The sequence below is a fragment of the Bos indicus genome, chromosome 1 (assembly GCF_029378745.1).
Source record: "Bos indicus isolate NIAB-ARS_2022 breed Sahiwal x Tharparkar chromosome 1, NIAB-ARS_B.indTharparkar_mat_pri_1.0, whole genome shotgun sequence".
NCBI classification, from domain to species: Eukaryota; Metazoa; Chordata; class Mammalia; order Artiodactyla; family Bovidae; genus Bos; species Bos indicus.
The window spans coordinates 136,195,045-136,218,989 of NC_091760.1; the positions used below are offsets into that span (position 1 = coordinate 136,195,045).

Below are 23,945 nucleotides of genomic sequence, written 5' to 3' on the forward strand. Positions count from 1 at the left end.
AAGAAATCGGGAGCACAGTGTAATAGCTAAGAGTGTGCATTTTGAAGTCAAAATTGGCTCTACCTCTTATTCACTGAGTATGTTACTTAATCATGTCCTTCAGTTTGCTTATCTATTAAATGGATAAAATAATACAGTGTTTTAGAATTGTTGTGAGAAATGGATGGATAATGCTGTGTAGAGTACACAATATTATGGGCACAGAGTGAATGTACAGTGACTAGTGCCTGCCAGCAGCTGGAGGATAGGTTGGATACTTAACAGGAAAATATCTTTATCGTTATATCACCCGTATGAAGTGATATTATAGAAGATGTTTTAAAGAATATCTTTCTGCGTCTCTCTCTACATTTATATATTGAGAGATATGCGTATAAAATTTAACAGTGAAAGTGGAGTCTGTCATTTAGTGTTTTTGCTTACTCTGGTTCCTGAAAGGTTTTGGGTATTCTGTTTATAGAGAATAATGATAAACTAATGTCGTTATCTCTCTCAGGTATTCAGGCTTTTGTGGGTTTGATTGTTTTAGGTGGAGTTTTGATGAGACAGTGACTCATTTCATCTATCAAGGAAGACCAAATGACACTAATCGGGAGTATAAATCTGTAAAAGAAAGAGGAGTACACATTGTTTCAGAGCACTGGCTTTTAGAGGTAAGCATACTCCCCGCGCCTTTCTGTTAAATGAAAACATAAACAGTACTTCAAGGCACAGATCCATTTCTCTGTACATAAACAAGTTTGATAACCTTATTTAATTGCACATTTCCTTTCTTTGGCATCAGAAACTTAAGGTCTTTAATCCTTAAATGCTTAGTAAATCTTTAATGGGTATTCTTTCAGATTGTCTCTGATTCTTTTTGCTAGTTAAAAATGATATGAAAGAAAATTTTGTAATGCTTTGAGGAGAATTAATTTAGCATGCCAATACAGTTTCTTTTCTTTCTTCTTCTTCAATTTTCCTTCTGGGTATTCCCTGAAATGTGATTGATACTTTGGCAAAAGCATAGAAATAGAATTAGATTTCATACTTTAGTGGGCAGGACATTTAAAAGTGAGGACAAATTGTTACTTGTATAATGGAATTTTAAAGTCAACTACTTTTCAAAACTTTAATTTTGTGAACTTTTGCCATCTTAGAATTCCTTAACATCTTTTAGTTACTAAAATTTTTTTAGTCCTGTTTTAAAGCACACCATTGTATTACAGTGTGCCCAGGAGTATAAACATCTTCCCGAATCTCTTTATCCACATACTTACAATCCCAAAATGAGCTTGGACATCAGTGCAGTGCAAGATGGCCGACTCTGTAATAACCGACTACTTTCAGCTGGCTCTGCAATGAGGGATGATGAGGTAAACGATACAGATGATACATTTACCCCCTCTTTAAGCTGAATGTACAGTCATATATTGCTGTGAAGCCTTATACAGGGCTTGGTTTGAGAAACTGTAATTTTTCTCCTTCAATAGCCAGATCATATGCCTCTAGAAGAAAATGATATAGACAATATGACCACCAGTAATAAAGAACTAACAACATCAAATGGAAATGGGAGGAATGACTCTAAAGGAGGTAAAATATTTTAAATTACAAACAAAATTTATAAATGTGTATCTTTCATACTGAGGGCTTCCTTTGCATCAGATGAACAAATAAAGTTATCTTCTATGTTACTAAATAGAAGTAAAGCATATATTAATATTTGAGGATTGAATTGAGGTTCCATGCCAATCATTAATTAATAGCAAAACTTTGAGTGATAAAGTGTGAAACCTGTAAAATGTGTGAAACTAGGTATTCTACAGAGTTAGTGTGACACAGCTGTATTCTCTTAAACATAGGTAGAGATGGTAATTTTTCAAAAATTGGTCCTTTGATTCAAAAAGTTTCATTATATGCACAATATATTTTAACATAAATTCAAATGGTTTTAAAGGTACAGAAGGAGGTGTAAAGAGTTTCTCTTTATCTTTCTGATGTTATTTATTTATTTTTGGTTGTGCTGGGTCTTCATTGTCATGGGCAGGCTTTCTCTAGTTGCGGTGCACTGGCTTTATTGTAGTGGCTTATCTTGTTGTGAAACACAGATTCTAGGCACAGGAGCTCAGTAGCTGTGGAGTAGCTACTTAGTAGCTCGCAGGCCCTAGCGTGCTCAGGCTCCAGTAGTTGAGGCAGGCACGTGAGGCTCTAGAGTACGGGTGCAGTAGTTACAACACATGTGCTTGCTCTGCAGCACGGGGGATCTTCCCAGACCAGGCATCCCACCCGTGTTCCCTGCATTGGAGGGGAACTCCTATCCACTGTACCACCAGAGAAGTCCTCTGATGTTATTGTCTTATGATTTCTTCCAGAGCTGTTTTATGAGTGTACAATTATAAACATGTTTTCTCCTTCCCTCATTTAAAAAAATATATAAATATTAAACTACTATATATATTGTTTTATACTTTGATATTGATATTGTTATTTAACAGTTCAACTTGTGGAGTGTCATATTAGGACATAAGGAGCTTCTTCAGTCTTTTTCCCTTTTTTGGCAACTGTATAGTATTCATAGTATGAATGGCTCACTTTGTTTAGCCAGTTCCTTGTTGATGGGCATGTTGGTTATTTCTCTTGTCTTGCTATTATAAAGAGTGGTGCAGCAATGAGTAACGTTAAAGCTCTAGGTGTCCTCTCTTTAATGGATTTAATGGATCAGTATTTTCTATTTTCTTTACCCTACCAGAGCATTCCCTATGATTTACCTGTTTAGTTAGTCCCACTCTGTTCATTCCAAAAATGTTTATTTAGTACCTACTTGAATATTTAGTCTATAAAGAAACCAAAGATAAACATGTTGTGGTCTGTGTTTTCAGGGACCATAAGGGAAAATCATAAATGACTGTAATGTATGTCAGGGTGTGGTACAGAGCATGAGAGGATCAGAAACTGGCAGGGTATCTGCAGAGGGATGATGACCATGCGTCTCAGCAGTGTCTGCAGAGGGCTTCCTGATTATTTCCTATTCCATCTCCATAGTAAGGGCTGCCTTTATGTCTTGGTTCTGCAGTATTCATAGTCTTAGTACAGTACTGTAGCCTATAGTAAATATTCAGTAGATGTCAAGTCAATAAATCTGTGTTCAACTAAATCTAGACAAAATAGTTAATATGAATAAGGTGTGCTAAAGAGAAACTTACCTTGATTGGTATATTTTTGTTTGTTTCAAGCTCTGACACAGACTTTGGAGATGAGAGAGAACTTTCAAAAGCAGCTTCAGGAGATAATGTCTGCAACTTCAATAGTGAAACCCCAAGGGCAGAGGACTTCCCTCTCAAGAAGTGGTTGTAACAGTACCTCTTCAACTCCTGACAGCACCCGCTCTGCCCGCAGTGGACGAAGTAGAGTCCTAGAGGCACTGAGGTCTGTCCCTGTCACTGATGGCAGAATAGCTTTTCCTTCCTCCCTTCCTTGTTAACTTATCCTTCTTTCATTTCATGCAACTCCAGAATTCTTATTTGGGAATAGGAAGCAGAGGTGTGTTCCATACCAAGGAACTGCTTCCACTGAGGCATGATTAATACATTTTATTACCTCCCCTGAGAAAGACATGATTTAAGATCCAGTTTGCCTTGTTTGAAATGGATTGAATGGTAGTCCTCTCTGTTCTGTGTATTAGACTTAAATAATATTGCTATTAGACAGTAAGTGCATGTGTATGTGTATATATATATATAAATTTAGGCAGTTTTCTTATTGGATTACATGTTATTTTGTATTCTCTTTATAACTCTTATCTTCTAGGGAAGGTGATTACAGATCTTAGTGTGATGTGATTTAAGTTCAATAGAAATAACTTCATCTTTTCCTTAATAGAAAAATACGATGAAGGTTAATGGACTTATATCTTGAATTGATTAATTGAAATATGCATTTATCTATATTAACTGTATGTTTCATGAGGCTGTTTCTTTAGCTGAGTACGGAGCAAAAATGATTTTCTATTTAATACACCTCAGGTCATATTTTACATTTTAGAGAGCCTAAATCTTGTGCCAAAGTCAGTAAGTAAATATATTCTGAGAGTAAAAGGCCATCTTCCTTGTATTTGAGGCAAATGAACACTTTAGGAGTGCCATCAGCTTTAGCAAATTATTTTTATTAATAATTCTTTATGTATATACATTGAAATATTCAGTATACACATTGAAGGCAGGTATTGGAATTCTTTTTACTTTTCAGTGAAATTGGTACACCATAAAGAGGAACTAAAAAGCCTCTTGATGAAAGTGAAAGAGGAGAGTGGAAAAGTTGGCTTAAAGCTCAATATTCAGAAAACTAAGATCATGGCATCTGGTCCCATCACTTCATGGAAAATAGATGGGGAAACAGTGGAAACAGTGTCAGACTTTATTTTGGGGGGCTCCAAAATCACTGCAGATGGTGACTGCAGCCATGAAATTAAAAGACGCTTACTCCTTGGAAGGAAAGTTACGACCAACCTAGATAGTATATTGAAAAGCAGAGATATTACTTTGCCAACAAAGGTCCATCTAGTCAAGGCTATGGTTTTTCCAGTGGTCATGTATGGATGTGAGAGTTGGACTGTGAAGAAGGCTGAACGCCGAAGAATTGATGCTTTTGAACTGTGGTGTTGGAGAAGACTCTTGAGAATCCCTTGAACTGCAAGGAGATCCAATCAGTCCATTCTAAAGGAGATCAGTCCTGGTGTTCACTGAAAGGACTGATGCTGAAGTTGAAACTCATACTTTGGCCACCTCATGCGAAGAGTTGACTCATTGGAAAAGACTCTGATGCTAGGAGGGATCAGGGGCAGGAGGAGAAGGGAATGGCAGAGGATGAGATGGTTGGATGGCATCACTGACTCGATGGACATGAGTTTGAGTGAACTCTGGGAGTTGGTGATGGACAGGGAAGCCTGGCATGCTGTAATTCACGGGGTTGCAAAGAGTCAGACACGACGGAGGGACTGGACTGAACTGAACTGAAAACATGTTTCACTCTAGTTCTCTATAAAGCTGGCTTACCTTAGACTCTGAGAGGTTTGGTTGTTAGTAACCAAAAAACCTTCCTTAAAAGCAGCCTATAGATACTAAGTACACTTCCTACGTAATTATAGTTATTGTTTAATTACAGTTATTGTTTCCAGTGATTAAAAATACAACCTGTGAATGGTCAGCAAAATAACCAGGTTTCTAAACATGTTTCCCTAAGCCTATATAATTGAGAAAAGTCCCTTTTCTAAATGCTGTAATCATTTTGGAATTTTTTAAAATTTCCTACAGTAAACTTACCCTCTGAAGTTGAGATTCAATGTGCTTTATTTTCTAGGTAAAACATAAGTTTCTGGGGAAAAAAATTTTTAAATAAAAATTTCCCTAAGTTCAATTATTGAATAAGTATTTTCAAGTTGCTTACTGGGTGCTAGATGGTGGACATTTAAAGGTGAACCACCAATTTGCAGTCTAACTTAACAGAAGTTATGAGGACGGATTTTGTTATGGCTATCTGTTATTAAAATTGTGACTTCTGTTCCTTAGGCAGTCTCGTCAAACAGTACCTGATGTCAACACAGAGCCCTCCCAAAATGAACAGATCATTTGGGATGACCCTACAGCCAGGGAGGAGAGAGCAAGACTTGCCAGCAATTTGCAGTGGCCTAGTTGTCCCACACAATACTCTGAGCTTCAGGTTGATGTTAAAAAACTGGAGGATTCTCCTTTCCAGGAGCCTTTACATGATTCAGAAATTGCTGAACAGGGTAATGAGAAAGAAATCTATTTAATTGTTTGTATTAAGTACATGTTGACTTCTTGAAAATAAATAGATAAGCACTTCGTGGTTCTCTGAATTGTACATGCCAACAAAAACTTAATAGATATATTTGGGCTTAAACTTGGAAGTCAGATAAATAATTATAAATTGATGTAATTTATCATACTCTGGTTGGGAGAATTCCATGGACAGAGGAGCCTGGCAGGCTACAGTCCATGGGGTTGCAGAGAGTCAGACACGACTGAAGTGACTTAGCCACATAGGCATCATAAATTGAAATATGTATTTTGATTAAATTTGGAAGTTAAGGATTAGGCATTTTTTCCCCCAGACATTTTTCCAGTTCTTTTTGCATTTGTGTAGTTAATGCTTGATTTTTCTCTCAATCATCTTGTTCATTTAAGTCTTAACTCCACCTAGCATTTACCTACATTTCTTTAGAGCTGTATGAGTTTCTTTCTGAATTCCCTATATTTTTCTTCCTTGGACTTTACCTTGAAAACAAAATGCTTCCTGTTTCTCATCATTGGTCATCTTTCCCCCCCTCTTTCTCTTTCTGATCACATGAGTATTTCTCTATACTAGATGTATAGATTTATCTCTGCTTCTGATTTTCTCATAAAATTGCTCTCATTTTTAAAATCTGATTTACATTTTACTGATGAAGGTGTGGTATTTAAAGAGAGAAGCACACAGATAACACCATTTGCCATTTTAATTGCTTTCATTTATAAGCTCTAGAAATAGGCTACTTCTTTTGCATGTACATTTTACATTCTAGAATTTCTGTTTAATTTCATCTTGGTTAAGACAGATGAGAATATTTCCCAGACTTTCTTCTTAGTCATATTTGGATAACATCACACTGTAGCATTTTATTGCCCTCAGCTGTCTGTGATCCTGGGAACGTATGTGTGACCGGAGCCCCAAAACACCCGATCTCTGAAGAACTGGAAGCTCCAGTGAAAGACAGCCACCTGATCCCTACGCCTCAAGCCCCCAGTATTGCCTTCCCCCTAGCCAACCCACCTGTGGCTCCACACCCTAGAGAAAAGGTTTGTTTATCCTTAGTATGGTGATAAAACTTTTGGATATTGCTGTTACGCTACATTCAGAATTTTTTGATATCAATATCAAGGTTTTGTCATATGTTGAAAACTTTATTTCTTTGTACTTTATTATAATCATTTCTGCATTTGATGACTCAGAAAACTAAGTAAAATGTTACTGTAAAAGAACCATAGACTTGATAGCTGTTTTGATGTTAATTTTTTTCTAAAATAAACTTTTCCATTCCAGATTATAACAATAGAGGAGACTCATGAAGACTTAAAAAAACAGTACATATTTCAGTTGTCATCTCTGAATCCTCAAGAACGTATTGATTATTGTCATCTGATTGAAAAACTAGGTACAAGTATCTTACTTAAGTCGAAAATGTAACCTTATTTGGAAGTCAAATGTAGCTAACTATTGATTACCATTTTTAAGCTGTAGAAATTGAGATTAGAAAGATGAATAACTTGTCTCAGGCCATACAGCCTCTCAGCAGTAGAACTTAAGTCTTAGGATTTAAAGATTTAAAGTGAATCCCATCATTCAGGTGTAAGAATCTTGTCCTACTTTGAATGTTCATTGTTGAAACTCTGGACAAAATCAAAGGAATTATATAGTTAAAAACTACATTTTCATGAAGTTGAAGGTACACTGATATCCAGACAGGAGCTCCTCCTGCTGTGATGTTCTTATTCTACTGGTTGTCAAGCTCTTCCTGACCATTCTGGAAGCAGCATACTAGAAAGGTAAACTTCCTAACAACTACTTTAAAAAGTAAAATGAAGCAGGTGAAATTAATTTTACATATGTATTTTATTTATATGTGTACTTTATTTAATATTTACTTTATTAGTATATGCAAAATATATTCAAAATATTTTATTCAACATGTAATTAGTATAAAATATCAGTGAGATAATTTGCCTGTTTTCTTACTAAGTTTGAAATCTGGGATATATTTTACATGTACAGCACATCTCAACATCTCAATAGGGAGTAGCTGTGCTTCAGGTGTTCAATAGCCCCATGTGACTAGGAGCTACTGTATTGGACAAAGCAGCCTTATAGAACTTAATATGACAACTTGACCTAGAGAAACATTAAGAAATAATGATTGTTTTTAATAGTGGCCCTGAATCATCAAGAAAAGATTAAAGGTCCTTTAGTGCTCTCCTTTTAAGTTTGTGGGACAAACTTAAAACTCCTTTTAAGTTTTTTTTTTTTTGTTAAGATTTCTTTCAGATACAGTTGTGTACTTAAGAAGCTGTATGTTTTGGAAACTTCACTCATGTGGAACATTTGTTTCCCAGTCATACAATAAATTAGATGGAGATAAGTCAGAATTGCTAAGCGTTACCTAGAGCTACCAAATGGAGCACTTTCAAGTGTGTGTCTTCCGTAGAGTGTTCCATCTCTGTAAACTATGCAGCTAGCAGAGACTTGTCTAGAAGAGAGCAGAGGCAGATGAGGGCAGATTGCTGAACTGGGAGTCTGTGACTAGAGGGTTTTTGATACTAGACTGCAGAGAGTCCCATCATTGTATAAACGAAGCAGCCGTGGCCAACTGATGTACATAAATAAGTTCGCCTGTTGTCTGGGTTATAATAAATTCATTACGTAGAATTAGATATTGATATTAATAATGGAATTTTTACCTTATTGTTCTTTAGTCACTGTGATCCTGGGTTAGTTACTCTATACCTGTGTCCTCATATGTAAATTGTACATAATAGAATATTCATAGAATAGTGATGATTAAATGCGTCAATACTTTAAACTCCCTGACTTGTATAGTAAGTGCTCAAAAGTATTGCCGCTCTTAATTATTAAAGTCATATGTAAAGCATGAGTAGAGTTCCATTGTTTTGTTAAAAATCTCAAGAAGTCCTTGGTACCACACTGCCTAACCTCTAAAATAGAAATAAAAGCATGCTTTACATATGCTTTCATTTACTTAGGCCTTCTTCTTTCCTCAAAGTCTGACTTCTTTCTTACATATCTGAGAAGAGGGATCAGCTCTCACCATCTCCTTCATCTCTATTTACCTAGCGTGTGTTTTCCTCCTGAGCTGCTGTGTTGGTCTACTGACCTTATTTCCACTAAAAGCAGGACAAAAATTTTTTTTTCTGTATTTAGTCTATAGATGCCCATTTTTGGCCTCCCTCTCCCTGGTGACACATATTCAGTGCTTGAAAACTGCTAAGGTAGTTGAAAGAGACTTAAGAGATGTGAACCTAAGAGAGGCTTAAGAGAGCAACCACTTGCAGTTTGTTGCTCTTGTTTGTATTCATTTTCTTTTTTTTATCTTAATTGTAACCAATTTCAGAGAAGCAGGAAATTTTGAGTAAACATTTTATAAAAATACTCATGTAAAGTAATTGTCCGGGGTTTTGTTTATTTAATGCAGTTCATTTATAAATAACTTCTCTGCATTCCTGGGCTCGATTCCTGGGTCGGGAAGATCCCCTGGAGAAGGAAATGGCAGTCCACTTCAGTACTCTTGCCTAGAAAATCCCAGGGGCAGAGGAGCCTGGTGGGCTCCAGTCCATGGGGTTGCAAGAGTCGACGACTTAGCGACTACACCACCACCACTGCATAGTGAGGTACATTTTCCCTCAGAAAAGGTTACGAATCAATAAAGTATCGATTTTTCTCTAATTAAGGTGGATCAGTGATTGAGAAGCAGTGCTTTGATCCCAGCTGTACACACATTGTTGTGGGGCATCCACTTCGCAACGAGAAGTATTTAGCCTCCGTGGCAGCGGGAAAGTGGGTACTCCATCGCTCCTACCTCGAAGCTTGCAGGACTGCTGGGCGCTTCATGTCGGTGTGTATGCAAATTAACATGAAGGGTCATTTTTCTTTAAAATTAAATGTCTTAATAATTGATTCCAGCACATAAAATATTAAGCTAGTTATTTGAAATATTTTGGTTTGTAACTGACCATTGCAATAATATCTATCATGTAGTTTTTGAAGTTTTCAATCAAGATAACCTCAGGGATCTCTCTTGTATAGACTAGTAATCAAACTGTTAATATATACCTCCTCCGAGACCATGTCCTTCTGTGACTTTCATCTTATAGTAGGTAAAGCCCAGTAATCTAAATATTACCAGTTGCTAAGATGAAGCTAGATGTACATGACTTTCATATGAAGGCAAATTAATCTACATTTCCTCCATGCTCATAAATTGATGCTTGTTTAGTACTCTCTGTATTTAAAGGAACAAAATGTGTAGCTTGTAGCTCTTACTAGATTGGGGACTCTTTGAGGACGAATTGTAGAAATGCAAAAGTTTGTTGAACTAATTCTCTAGGAAGAAGACTATGAGTGGGGAAGTAGTTCCATACTTGATGTTTTGACTGGAATCAATGTACAGCAACGAAAACTAGCACTTGCAGCAATGAGATGGAGGAAAAAAATCCAGCAAAGACAAGAATCAGGCATTACTGAGGTATTAATCTATATAATTATGTGGGTAGTATAAATGGCATTTGATGTCATGACTAGTCCAGATTTTAATTTTTAATAGATAACCTGTATTACAAAGTAAGAATAGTTCTATTTGTCTTTTATTCTTTGATTGATATACTTAATTTGGGCATTCTAAATTGAGCTTAGTGTGATTCCTAATTCTTCTAATTGTGATCAACAGTAATATATATTTAGTGTTGATGGCGCTCTTAAAAATCATTTATATGTGTAAAATGTGACCCATACTATATTTCTTCCAAAGAATCTTTTCAGCCTCTAGCTTCAGGAGTTTTCAACTTGGGGTCCACAGATTATCAAATCATATATCAAAGGAGTTTATAGATCAGATTCAGAAAGGCTGTACACTTTTGATGGGAAAAATACATCTTTATTTTTACAAACCTCTAATTGAAAGTTTGCATTTCCTTCATTATATAAGTCTAGGCAACAAATCACAACACTGTTAACAGTGCTGTGACGTTCCCCACAGAAATCAGGTATTTTTTTTAATGTGTTTTTTTATTTGGCTCTGTTGAGTCTTACTTGCAGCGTACAGGATCTTCACTGCCTCACATGGGGTCTTTCCTCGTGGCGCACGAGGTCTCTAGTAAGGGCTTTCAGGCTCAGTCGTTGCAGCGTGGGTTTAGTTGTTTTGCAGCGTGTGGGATCTCCAGCAGGGATCAGACTTGCATCCCCTGCATTATAAGGCAGGTTCTTAACCACTGAACCACCAGGGAAGTCCCAAAAATCAGATATTTTTGCTTGCATTATGTTTGCAACTTGAAATATTGTTTATGTTCATCACAACTTTAAAATTATAATACATATAGACCTCCTCGACTTGCAGTGGTTTGACTTTATGATGCTACAAAAGTGATACACATTCAGTGAAAAGCATATTTCAAATTTTGAATGTTGGTCTTTTTCCAGGCTAGCATTATACAATGCAGTATTCTCTGGTGATGCTGGGCTATAGCAGCAAGCACTGTGCCCAGTGAGCCACATGATCGTGGGGGCAGTAAACAACTGATACAGCCATTTTGTTTTTCTGTATAGTATTCAGTGAATTACATGAGATATTCAACTACTTTATTATAAAATTGACTCTGTGTTAGCTGATTTTGCCCAACTAAAGACTTCTGTGTTATGAGCATGTTTAATGTAGACTAGTAAGCTATGGTTAGATAGTATTACTGACTCAAAGGACATGAATTTGAGCAAACTCTCAAATTAGTTAGTGGACCTAGTGGAGAACAGATGCGCCTGGCGTGCTGCAGTCCTTGTGGTTGCAGTCAAAGACACAGCTTAGCAACTCAACAGCAGCAGCAGTGAGACTTCCCTGGTGGTCCTGTGGCTAAGGCTTCGTGCTCCCAATGCATGCGGCCCAGGTTCAATCCATGATCAGAGAACTAGATCCCACATGATGCAACTAAAAGTCCCACGTGCTGCAACTAAGACCCGGTGCAGCCAAATAAATAAAGTTTTAAAAAACAGTAGTAATCTATGATGGTTAGTACATTAGGTGTATTTAAATGCATTTTTTACTAAATGGTGTCTTCAACCCTCTGATGGGTTTAAGGTAGAAGCACATCTATTATGTCACAGATTTTTTAATATTTTTATAATTTTCAATAAAATGGTTTCGTTTGTAATACTTTGTTTTATTTTGAACATTTATAAAACATTCATATGGTATGGAAATTACATTTCAATAAAGGTGTTATTTTTTTTTTAATTATTTGGAAAACAGATCATAGGTTTTACTAGACTGCCAGATGGGTCCATGCCTCACAAAAAGGTTAACAGTACAAATTATGTCATCTTTTATGTTATATTCTGAGTTCTCTGCTATCTCCAAGTCCCTGTTAGCCTTGATTCCCTTTATTTTAGAGTAATTCCACAAGCTTCTGTTAACTGGTAATTCTGTACTTAAATTTCCAATTTGTAGTCATTTTCAAGGGAAATAGTAGTGAGGCTTCATCTAATCTAAGAAGCCGTGTTTTAGATTCTACAATTAGATTAGTTGTAAGGAAGAAAAATACTACAAAAAAACTAGACAAATGTCAAGTCGCTTTGTTTTACTGTTACCTAATTATTAAATCATTTTTTTATTCTTTAATTATTTATTGATGGCCAACTGTATGCCAGACACCATGACTGTGTGTATCAGAGTGTTCCGGGCAAGATAGTTATCAGTTCATCAGAAGTAAAACTTATAAGATTATTCACTTACATTAAACTAAGACTACAGAGAAAATAATGTTTTTATATTGTCAAATTATTTTCCAAATAATTTCTACACTGATTATTCTTTATTTGCAGGGGGCATTTAGCGGGTGGAAAGTTATTTTACATGTTGATCAGTCCCGAGAATCAGGATTCAAACGCCTACTTCAGTCAGGAGGAGCAAAGGTTTGTATTGAGTCAACTTAACTGGATTTTTTACAATTATTTCTAACCAAGGTTGCTGTCATCAGTTCTTGATTTTCTGTACTTTATGAGATGGTAATCCTTAGATGTAGCTTATACAGTTGAATTACCTTGGAACACTGATAGATTGTGGTGCTTTTTGTTTTTTCCTTAGGTGCTGCCTGGTTATTCTGTATCTTTATTTAAAGAAGCTACACATCTCTTTTCTGACTTTAATAAACAGAAACCAGATGACTCAGGAGTTAATATAGCAGAAGCTGCTGCCCAGAATGTATACTGCTTGAAAACAGAATACATTGCTGATTTTCTTATGCAGGTTTGTAAAATCCTGTCCTTGACAACCTCTCTACCAGAAACATGCTTATATGCATATAGATATAACTATACAGTAAAACCCTTGGTTGGTATTCATAGAATGTTAATCTCCCATTAGTCTCCTTGATTCAGCCCTTTCAGTTTCCATCTATTTTTTTAAAATAATGAACACACGTAAACATTTGGCCTGGAAGGTAAATATGAAATAGGTTTAAAAATCTGGAGACCTCTAAAAACCTTAAAAGTGCCCTCTAAAATGTTGGACTCTAAAGAACACAGAAATTGATTCTGCGAATCCAAGGAGAGACATTTACCCAGGGGTCCTTTCTAAATTTTCTTGACCTTTTTGCTTTGTTGTTGTTTAGTTGCTAAGTCGTGTCCAACTCTTTGTGACCCCATGAACTGCAGCACACCAGACTTCCCTGTCCTTCACCATCTCCTGGAGTTTGCTCAGACTCACGTCTATTGAGTGAATGATGACATCCAATCATCTCACCCTCTGTAACCCACTTTTTCTTCTCAGTCTTTCCCAGCATCAGGGTCTTTTTCCGGTGAGTCACCTCTTCCTGTCAGGTGGCCAAAGTATTTGGAGCTTCAGCGTTAGTCCTTCCAATGAATATTCAGGGTTGATTTCCTTTAGGATTGACTGGTGTGATCTCCTTGCTGTCCATGGGACTTGCAGGAGCCTTCTCCAGCACCACTCTCCTCTTTTACCCTCACCAAGAGGCTCTTTAGTTCGTCTTCACCATTCTGTTTCAGGGATATATCAAGAGGTTCTTGGTTCCTCTACTCCCATTAGAGTGCTACCTTTTGCATATCTGAGGTTATTGATATTTCTCCTTGCAATCTTGATTGCAGCCTGTGATTCATCCAGCTGGGCATTTCACACGATGCACTCTGCATAAAAGTTAAATAAGCAAGGTGACAGTATACAGCTTTGATGTACTCCTTTCCCAATTTTGAAATAATCTGTTGTTCATGTCCAGTTCTAATTGTTGCTTCTTTACCTACATAGAGGTTTCTCAGGAGGCAGGTAAGGTAGTCTGATATTCCCATCTGTTTTAAGAACTTTCCACAGTTTGTTATGATCTACACAGTCAAAGGCTTTAGCATAGTCAATGAAGATGTTTTTCTGGGATTCTCTAGCTTTTTCTATGATCTAATGGATGTTGGCAGTTTGATCTCTGGTTCCTCTGCCTTTTCTAAATCCAGCTTGTACATCTGGAAATTCTTGGTTCACATACTGTTGAAGCCTAGCTTGAAGGATTTTTGAGCATCACTTTGCTAGCATGTGAAATGAGCACAATTGTGTGGTAGTTTGAACATTCTTTGACTTCGCCCTTCTTTGGGATTGGAATGAAAACTGACCTTTTCCAGTCCTGTGGCCACTGCTGAGTTTTCCAAATTTGTTGACATACTGAGTGCAGCACTTTTAACAGCATCATCTTTTAGGATTTGAAATAGCTCAGCTGGAATTCCATCACCTCCACTAGCTTTGTTCTTAGTATTGCTTCCTAAGGCTCACTTGACTTTGCACTCCAGGATGTCTGGCTCTAGGTAAAGGACCACATCATCATGGTTATCCGAGTCATCTTTTTTTGTATAGTTCTTCTGTGTATTCTTGCTACCTCTTAATCTCTTATGCTTTGGTACATTGTAAATACCTGTGTTAGATAATAAGGGAAATCATGCACTTGCTACATGGAAGGCTCACTATATTCCTGTTCAGAATTGGCCTTTGTTGGCTATTTGAATGGGCAAAGAAAAATCTTGACACCAGAGTACCTAAAATGCCATCAGGAATCAGTGAGATATGACACATCATAAATGTCTTACCACAAAGGATCTCAAATAGAAGGAAGTCAAAACTCAACCTGGTTTATAATTGTTGCTGCTTGCGTTTGGAAGTTGGTCAGGAATTAATAGAAGGAATGCTTGAAACAGACATAAAACCTGTTATAAAGCAGTGAAGTGTATTGACTAGGAATTAGTAAATCAGTGCTTGTTCTCCTTGAACATCTAAATAAATACATATATATATATAAAACAGGTATGCATGCTTTATTATTTTTAAATGACAAATTTAATGAGGTAAAAGAACACCATGTATACAAGAGATCGTGAAGATTTATTCTAAGAGCCATCTCTGATGAATTCATGGTTCATTAGAATGCTGTGTAAAGAAGGATTCTGAGTTTGTATCATTAGCAGTGTCTTTGTTATCCTTGCTCAAATTAGAATCTTCTCAGTGGTAGCATTTCTTTCATTAGACAATGAGAGCTTTATGATCCATTTAATTTCCATTTTAGTTGCTAGAAACTCTGGGGAATTTTTTTTTAATATAATTTTCTCCTTTCCCTTTATTACTTGATTTTTTCTTTTATTTTGTGGACTGTTCAGTTCAGTTCAGTCGCTCAGTCGTGTCTGACCCTTTGCGACCCCATGAATCGCAGCATGCCACGCCTCCCTGTCCATCACCAACTCCCGGAGTTCACTCAAACTCGTGTCAGTCGAGTCGGTGATGCCATCCAGCCGTCTCATCCTCTATCGTCCACTTCTGCCCCCAATCCCTCCCAGCATCAGGTTCTTTTCCAATGAGTCAATTCTTCGCATGAGGTAGCCAAAGTATAGGAGTTTCAGCTTTAACATCAGTCCTTACAATGGACACCCAGGGCTGATCTTCCTTAGAATGGACTGGTTGGATTTCTTTGCAGTCCAAGGGACTCTCAAGAGTCTTCTCCAACACCACAGTTCAAAAGCATCAATTCTTCGGCATTCAGCTTTCTTCACAGTCCAACTCTCACATCCATACGTGACCACTGGAAAAACCATAGCCTTGACTAGACGGACCTTTGTTGGCAAAGTAATGTCTCTGCTTTTTAATATGCTATCTAGGTTGGTCATAACTTTCCTTCCAAGGAGTAAGCATCTTTTAATTTCTTGGCTGCAGTCACCATCTGCAGTGATTTTGGAGCCCCCAAAAATAAAGTCTGACACTGTTTCTACTGTTTCCGCATCTATTTCCCATGAAGTGACGGGACCAGATGCTATGGTCTTCGTCTTCTGAATATTGAGCTTTAAGCCAACTTTTTCACTCTCCACTTTCACTTTCATCAAGAGGCTTTTTAGTTTCTCTTTACTTTCTGCCCTAAGGGTGGTGTCATCTGCATATCTGAGGTTATTGATATTTCTCCTGGCAATCTTGATTCCAGCCTGTGCTTTTTCCAGCCCAGCGTTTCTCATGATGTACTCTGCATAGAAGTTAAATAAGCAGGGTGACAATATACAGCCTTGACGTACTCCTTTTCCTATTTGGAACCAGTCTGTTGTTCCATGTCCAGTTCTAACTGTTGCTTCCTGATCTGCATATAGGTTTCTCAAGAGGCAGGTCAGGTGGTCTGGTATTCCCACCTCTTGAAGAATTTTCCACAGTTTATTGTGATCCACACAGTCAAAGGCTTTGGCATAGTCAATAAAGCAGAAATAGATGTTTTCTGGAACTTTCTTGCTTTTTCCATGATCCAGCAGATGTTGGCAGTTTGATATCTGGTTCTTCTGCCTTTTCTGAAACCAGCTTGAACATCTGGAAGTTCACGGTTCATGTATTGCTGAAGTCTGGCTTGGAGAATTTTTGAGCATTACTTTACTAGTGTGTGAGATGAGTGCAGTTGTGGACTGTTACTATACTGTAATTTGGGGTTTTTTTAATTAGTTTATTTTAATTGGAGGCTAATTACAATATTGTGATGGTTTTTGCCTTACATTGACATGAATCAGCCACGGGTGTATATGTGTCCCCCTATCCTGAACCCCGCCTCCCACCTCTCTCCCCATCCCATCTCTCTGGGTTGTGCTAGAGCACCAGCTTTGAGTGCCCTGCTTCATGCATTGAACTTGCACTGGTCATCTGTTTCACATATGGTAGTATACATGTTTCAGTGCTGTTCTATCAAATCATCCTACCCTTGCCTTCCCCACAGGATCCAAAATTCCGTTCTTTACATCTGTGTGTCCAGTTCCATTCTTCTTTATCAGGATTGCTTTGGCTGTTCAAGATTTTTTGTGTTTCTATACAAACTGTGAGATTATTTGTTCTAGTTCTATGAAAAATACCATTGGTAGCTTGATAAGGATTGCATTGAATCTATAGATTGCTTTGGGTAGTATACTCATTTTCACTATATTGATTCTTCTGATCCATGAATATGGTGTATTTCTCCATCTATTTGTGTCATATTTGATTTCTTTCATCAGTGTTTTATAGTTTTCTTTGTAGTGTCCTGCTTTGTCTCTTATCACGGTCTTTATTTCAAAGTCTATTTTGTCTGGTATGAGTATTGCTACTTCTGCTTTCTTTTGGTCTCCATTTGCATGAAATATCTTTTTCCAGCCCTTCACTTTCAGTCTGTATGTGTCCCTTGGTTTCAGGTGGGTCTCTTGTAGACAGCATATAGTGTCTTGTTTTTGTATCCATTTGGCCAGTCTTTATCTTTTGATTGGGGCATTTAGCCCATTTACATTTAAGGTAATTATTGATAACTATGATTCCATTACCATTTACTTGTTGTTTTACATTAGATTTTATAAACCTTTTCTATGCTTCCTGTCTAGAGAAGATCCTTTAGCATTTATTGAAGAGCTGGTTTGGTGGTACTCAATTCTCTCAGCTTTTGCTTGTCTCTAAAGCTTTTGATTTCTCCTTCATATCTGAATGAGATCTTTGCTGGGTAGAGTAATCTTGTTTGTAGGTTTTTCTCTTTCATCACTTTAAGTATGTCCTGCCATTCCCTTCTGGGCTGAAGAGTTTCTATTGAAATATCAGCTGTTATCTTTATGGGGATCCCCTTGTGTGTTGTATGTTGCTTTTCCCTTGCTGCTTTTAATATTTACTCTTGTGTCTAATCTTTGTTAGTTTGATTAATATGTATCTTGGGGTTTTTTGCTTTGAGTTTATCCTTTTTGGAACTCTGTGGGTTTCTTGAACTTGGGTGGCTATTTCCTTCCCCATTTTAGGGAAGTTTTCGCCTATTATCTCCTCAGGTATTTTTTCATGCCCTTTGTTTTTGTCTTCTTCTGTGATACCTATGATTCGAATGTTGGGGCATTTAACATTGCCCCAGCAGTCTTTGAGGTTGTCCTCATTTCTTTTCATTCTTTTTTCCTCTCTGCTTCATTTATTTCCACCGTTCTATCTTCCATCTCACTTATCCTCTCTTCTGCCTCAGTTATTCTACTGTTGGTTCCCTCCAGAGTGCTTTTGATCCTCAGTTATTGCATTATTCATTATTGATTGACTTTTCTTTATTTTTTCTAGGTCCTTGTTAAACATTTCTTGCATCTTCTCAACCCTTGTCTCTAGTCTATTTATCTGTAACTCCATTTTGTCTTCAAGATTTTGGATCATATTTACTATCATTATTCTGAATTCTTTTTCAGATAGACTCCCTATCTCCTCTTTGGTTTGGTGGGTATTTATCATATTCCTTCACCTGCTGAATGTTTCTCTGCCTTTTCATTTTGTTTATATTGCTGTGTTTCGGGTGCCATGTCTGTAGGCTGTAAGTTCATGGTTCCTCTTTATTGTGGAGTCTACTTCCTGTGGGTGGAGTTGGACTAGTGGCTTGTCAAGGTTTCTTGATTGGGGGAGCTTGTTTCTGTGTTCTGGTGGGTGGAGCTGGATTTCTCTCTGTAGTGCAGTGAAGTGTCCAGTAGTGAGTTTTGGGGTGTCCGTGGGTTTGACATGGCTTTGGGCAGCCTGTGTTTTAATGCTCAGGGTTGTGTTCCTGTTTTGCTGGAGAATTAGTGTGGTATGTCTTGCACTGGAATTTATTGACTCTTGGGTGGAGCTTGTGTTTCAGTGTAAGTATTGAGTCTTTTGGGTGAGCTCTTGTCTATTAATGTTGCCAGAGTCAGGAGTTCTCTGATGTTCTCAAGTTTTGGAGTTAAGCCTCCTGCCTCTGGCTTTCAGTCCTTCTCTTACAGTAGCCTCAAGACTTCTCCATCAATACAGCACATATGATAAAACATCTAGGTTAATGGTGAAACAATTCTCCACAGCAAGGAATACCCAGAGAGATATATAGAATTACATAGAGAAGAGAAGAGGGAGGAGGAAGATAGAGGTGACCAAGAGAAGAGGGGGAGTCAAAGGGGAGAGAGTGATCAAGCCAGTAATCAATTCTTTAAGTGCTCTGCACAGACCAGAACACCCAGTGAGATTCACAGAGGTAAGTAGAGAAGAGAAGAGGAAGGTAGGAGATACAGGTGATCTGGAGGAGAAAAGTGAGAGTCAAAAGGGGAGAGAGCAGTCAAGCCAGTAATCAAATCCCTAACTGAAAATGGATACTGAAGATAGATTCTTAAAGGTACAAAATTGATAATACCAAAAAGCAAGATTAGAAATCTAGAATAGACTCTCAAAAATACAATATAAAATACAAAAACAAAATCCATCACAATATTTATATATATGTGAAATTTACTTTAAAAAATAGGGTCCTTTTTTTTGCTAGGTAATACTAGGTTATGAAAATTAAAGGAGTAATAAAGAACTTAAACTTTCTTTAAAAAATTAAAAAGTCATAATAGTAAAAATATATCTAGGAATTTCTCTGGAGCTGTTGTGGGCATTGTGACATTAGTTCAGTGTCAGTCCCTTTTTCCAGCTTGTACTTGTTTTGAAGGTCTATAGGTCCCCCTCCAGTGCACAGTCAGTATTAACCACAGGGTTTTAATGCGTTGCACCTGTCTCTTCCACAGCGGTTCCTTCTTCTGTTTATTTTTACTTCCTCTGTTTGCAAATCTCTTCAGTGTCTAATTTCTGCCCTGACACAAGGGGGTGAAGGTGGCTACTTATTTAGGCTCACTTGTTCAGTTGTGTTTTGGGAAGGGAGGGACACTGCAAACAAATACCACTGGCATGTGTGGGGAGTGCTCACAGTGTGTGGACCACCCTGGGTTTACCACAGCCCAGGGCAGCGTGTGTTTCCCAGGTCTACACTGCTCAGACTCCAGGGTGCTCTTCAAGGACACTGTCCCAAGTGGGCCCTACATTTCATGCAGTCCCCAGGTCTAAGCTGCTCAGGTTCTCGGGAGCTTTGCAGGGGCACAGACCCAGATGGGTTGTGCATTCTGTGCCTCCCAGGTCCGAGCACCTCAGGCAACCCAGTACTTGATGAACACACTGTCCCAGAAGCACCATGCATCTTAATCACCTCCCTGGTCCTGGTCTGTTGGTTTCCCAGGTATGCTGCGAGAGCACCATCACAGATATGCCGTGTGTCTCTGGGGAGCTAATCTCAGGCTGTAACACTCCTGGCAGATGTCAACCATCCAGGAACCCAGGAAGACATAGCTAGCAACTGGGAGTCTGCTCATAGTTTGGTAGAAGATGCAGTCTCCAGAGCTGAGATTGCAGCAGCCCCTTGCCTTCTGGCTCTGGCTCTGTCTGTTACACACCTGCCTCTCTGCCTCTTGGGGGAGAGAGCCCTATATTGCAGCTGGCTCTCACTCCTTTGGTATTCACTCATCTTTGTTCTGTGAGTGCACCAGAGGTGACTGTGCTGTGTTAGAGCCTTTCTCAGGAAAGTTGATTTTTTTTTTTTTTTTCTGTCTCTCTGGTGACCCCATGTTGCAGTCTCATGTTAGCTCTCTCTGATTGTCATCAGGGCATTCAGGCCCATTCCTTACCCTAAGGACCGATGATGCTGCCACTCCTCCCTGCCCAGCCCCCACTCTCCGGTGGTAAACGCAAGCATCTGGGCTGCTGTGATGCTGGCAGTTGTGGTTAGGTGTGTATTCTGTGGGGTTCTTTTTTTTTTTCTCCCAGTTATGTTGCCCTCTGAGATTACAAAACTCCCCACAGACCCACCTGTGAGAGGGTTTCCTACTGTGTGGAAACTTTTCCTCCTTCACACTCTCTCCCCAAGACAGGTCTCTATCCCTAAATCTTTTGTCTCTGTTTCTGTGTTTTATATTTTGTCCAACCTCCTTTCTAAGAGAATGGGCTGCCTTTCTCGGTGCCTGGTGTACTCCACCAGCGTTCAGAAGTTGTTTTGTGGAAGTTGCTCAACATTCAGATGATCTTTTGATGAATTTGTGAGAGAGAAAGAGGTCTCCCTGTCCTATTCCTCCACCATCTTGGGACCGCCTCCCCCTAAATATATTTTTTAGAAATCTATTTGTTGAGATATGAGGTTTTAAAATTCTACTAATTGAATAAGGGGCAGGGATTAGGGGAATGTAGAGGAAAAGGCAACACACTCCAGTACTCTTGCCTAGAAAATCTCATGGACGGAGGAGCCTGGTGTCCATGGGGTCGCAAAGAGTTGGACACAACTGAGCGACTTCACTTTCAGAGAGGCTCCTGTACTTCATCCCTCCAGAAGTTACTGATTGTTTCAGGGATATGGCTGCCATCTAAGATAGGACCCAACATAGATGAATTGCTTAATTTGTACTGTGTCAAGTGTTTGTATGTGTACTATATAATTTGTTGGTATTTTTTCTTACATATGAAAGAGTGTATAGAAAGTATTTCCTGGTTAAAGAATAGCAGAATGTCATCCAGGCACCCAGGATAAAATATAGATTGCTAGTCTCATACGACCTCCAGTTGCTCCTCTCTGGTTGTTTGTATCCTTGCCTTTGTCAGGGTTGATACGTGTGTCAAGTTCTAGATATCTGGAAAAATGCATTGGGGGAGTAAACTGCCCTGTATTTCTGCATCTGAGCTCATCATTGCCTCTCTGTAGGTCTCAGGAGTAGGTCAAAACAGAAGACATTTATAGAGTGAGGCAGCAGGCTAAGGATGGGAGAGCAGCAGCTTCATGTCAAGTTCATGGCCAAGAGAAACCAAGCAGAGGTAGGACCCTGAGATAGGCTTACCCCAGTGTTCTGATGTCAGGTTAGAAACTAGGTGCTGTGGCTGCAGGGAACTTCGTGATAACAGATTTCAACATGTCTTCAGTTGTGTTGCTTCAGTTTGGATGGTCACCCTGTATCTACTTCTGTACAGTGCCATCATCCCAGGAGCTCCATTCACTGCCCTTTGTCTCTTCTAGTAACTTTTGTCTCCTTGCTTCTAGTATTGCTATTGAGTAGTCTGAAGCCATCTGATTTATAATCCTTTATATGTAACTATAATCTAATAGGAAGTTCTTTTTTTTTTTCACATTTTCTTATGTCTGAATAGTTTCTGTTTCCACTAAGCTGTGTTTTCACAGCTGGGTTTTCATCTTCCATTTTAGAGGAATTTATCAGATATCTAGTAATTCTTGGTTTTCTATACATGATTAAGACAAGGGGGTAAAATGCTGTTCAAAAGTATTGAGCACATTTGCATCTTGTCCATTTTGAGCTGGGTGAGATGGTTTGGGTGGACTAATTATTGGACCTCCTCTCCTAGATTCATAACAGTGATTCATTTTATGTACATATTGCAAAGTGATCCCCACAGTAAGTCCGTGTACAACCACAAATTTTTTTTATATTGTGTGTTGAGAACCTCCAAGATCGACTCTAAACGAGTTTCAAATATACCATGCTGCTGACTGAAGTCGGACACTTCAGTCATGTCCGACTCTGTGTGACCCCATGGATGCCAGCCTACCAGGCTCCCCCGTCCCTGGGATTCTCCAGGCAAGAACACTGGAGTGGGTTGCCATTTCCTTCCCCAGTGCATGAAAGTGAAAAGTGAAAGTGAAGTCGCTCAGTCGTGTCTGACTCTTAGCGACCCCATGGACTGCAGCCTACCAGGCTTCTCTGTCCATGGGATTTTCCAGGCAAGAGTACTGGAGTGGGGTGCCATTGCCTTCTCCGAAATATACCATACAGTACTATTCATTATAACCGCCATGCCGTGAATTATATCCCCATGACTTACATATATCAAATTTGTATCTCCTAACCACCCTCATCCTTCTTGCTCACCCACCCCTCAACCCCCTGCCTCTTTCAAGCAACCATCAATCTGTTCTATCTGCTGAGTTCTGAGGGTTTTGTTTTTTAGATTCCATTTATTAAAAAAACCATATAGTATTTGTATGTCTCTGTTTGACTCTTTTTGCTTAGCATAGTGCCCTCAAGGTCCATCCATGTTGCCACAGTTGGCAGGGCTTCCTCTTTAATGGCTGCCAGTATTCCATTTAGTCTGTGTGTGTGTGTATATGTGTTTGTACCAGTTTTCTTTATCTATTCATTCATTTCTGGATACTCATATCTTGGCTACTGTAAATAATGCTTCAGTGAACACAGGAGTGTAAAGATATTTTCAAGTTAGTGTTTTTATTTCCTTTGGATAAATAGCCAGAAGTGGAATTTTGGGGCCTTATAGTAGTTCTGTCTTTGATTTTTTGTGGAACCTCCATACTGTTTTCCATAGTGGCGGTAGCATTTACATTCCTACCAGTGGTGCACAGAGGTTCCCTTTTCTCTGCACTCTTGCCAACATGTGTTGTTTCTTGTCTTTTCTATGTAAAAGTTATTCTCTCAAGTGTGAGATGTTATCTCATTGTGGTTTTGATTTGCATTTCTCTGTTGATTAGTCATGTTGAGCACTTTTTCACGTACCTGTTGGCCTTCTGTATGTATGTCTTCTTTGGGAAAATGTCTGTCAGATCCTCTGCCTATTTTTTAATGGATTTTTTTCCCCCCACTGTTGAGTTTTATGAGTGTTTTGTATACTTTGGATATTAACTCCTTATCAGATACATAATTTGCACATTTTTTCTCCCATTTGACAAGTTGCCTTTTCATTTTGTTGATGGTTTCCTTCATTGTGCAGAAGCTTCTTGTTTGATAATCTCACTTGTTTATTTTTGCTTTTGTTGTCTTTGCTTTTTGTGTCAAGTAAAAAAACCAAAACCACTGTCTAGAAGCTTGCCACC

The 23,945-nt window shown here is 38.4% G+C and overlaps 1 protein-coding gene across 4 annotated transcripts in view; it reads left to right on the forward strand.

Moving 5' to 3' along the window:
- Nucleotides 1–23,945, forward strand: part of TOPBP1 (DNA topoisomerase II binding protein 1) — a 71,224-nt gene that overhangs the window by 40,020 nt on the left and 7,259 nt on the right. For all 4 annotated transcript variants that reach the window (XM_070794667.1, XM_070794666.1, XM_070794661.1 and 1 more), the window contains 11 exons: nt 530–653; nt 1,209–1,355; nt 1,473–1,575; nt 3,216–3,408; nt 5,547–5,767; nt 6,670–6,836; nt 7,081–7,192; nt 9,501–9,664; nt 10,157–10,294; nt 12,637–12,726; nt 12,899–13,060. In XM_070794667.1, the coding sequence (XP_070650768.1) occupies nt 530–653; nt 1,209–1,355; nt 1,473–1,575; nt 3,216–3,408; nt 5,547–5,767; nt 6,670–6,836; nt 7,081–7,192; nt 9,501–9,664; nt 10,157–10,294; nt 12,637–12,726; nt 12,899–13,060 (1,621 nt within the window). The remainder of the gene's footprint in view (nt 1–529; nt 654–1,208; nt 1,356–1,472; nt 1,576–3,215; nt 3,409–5,546; nt 5,768–6,669; nt 6,837–7,080; nt 7,193–9,500; nt 9,665–10,156; nt 10,295–12,636; nt 12,727–12,898; nt 13,061–23,945) is intronic.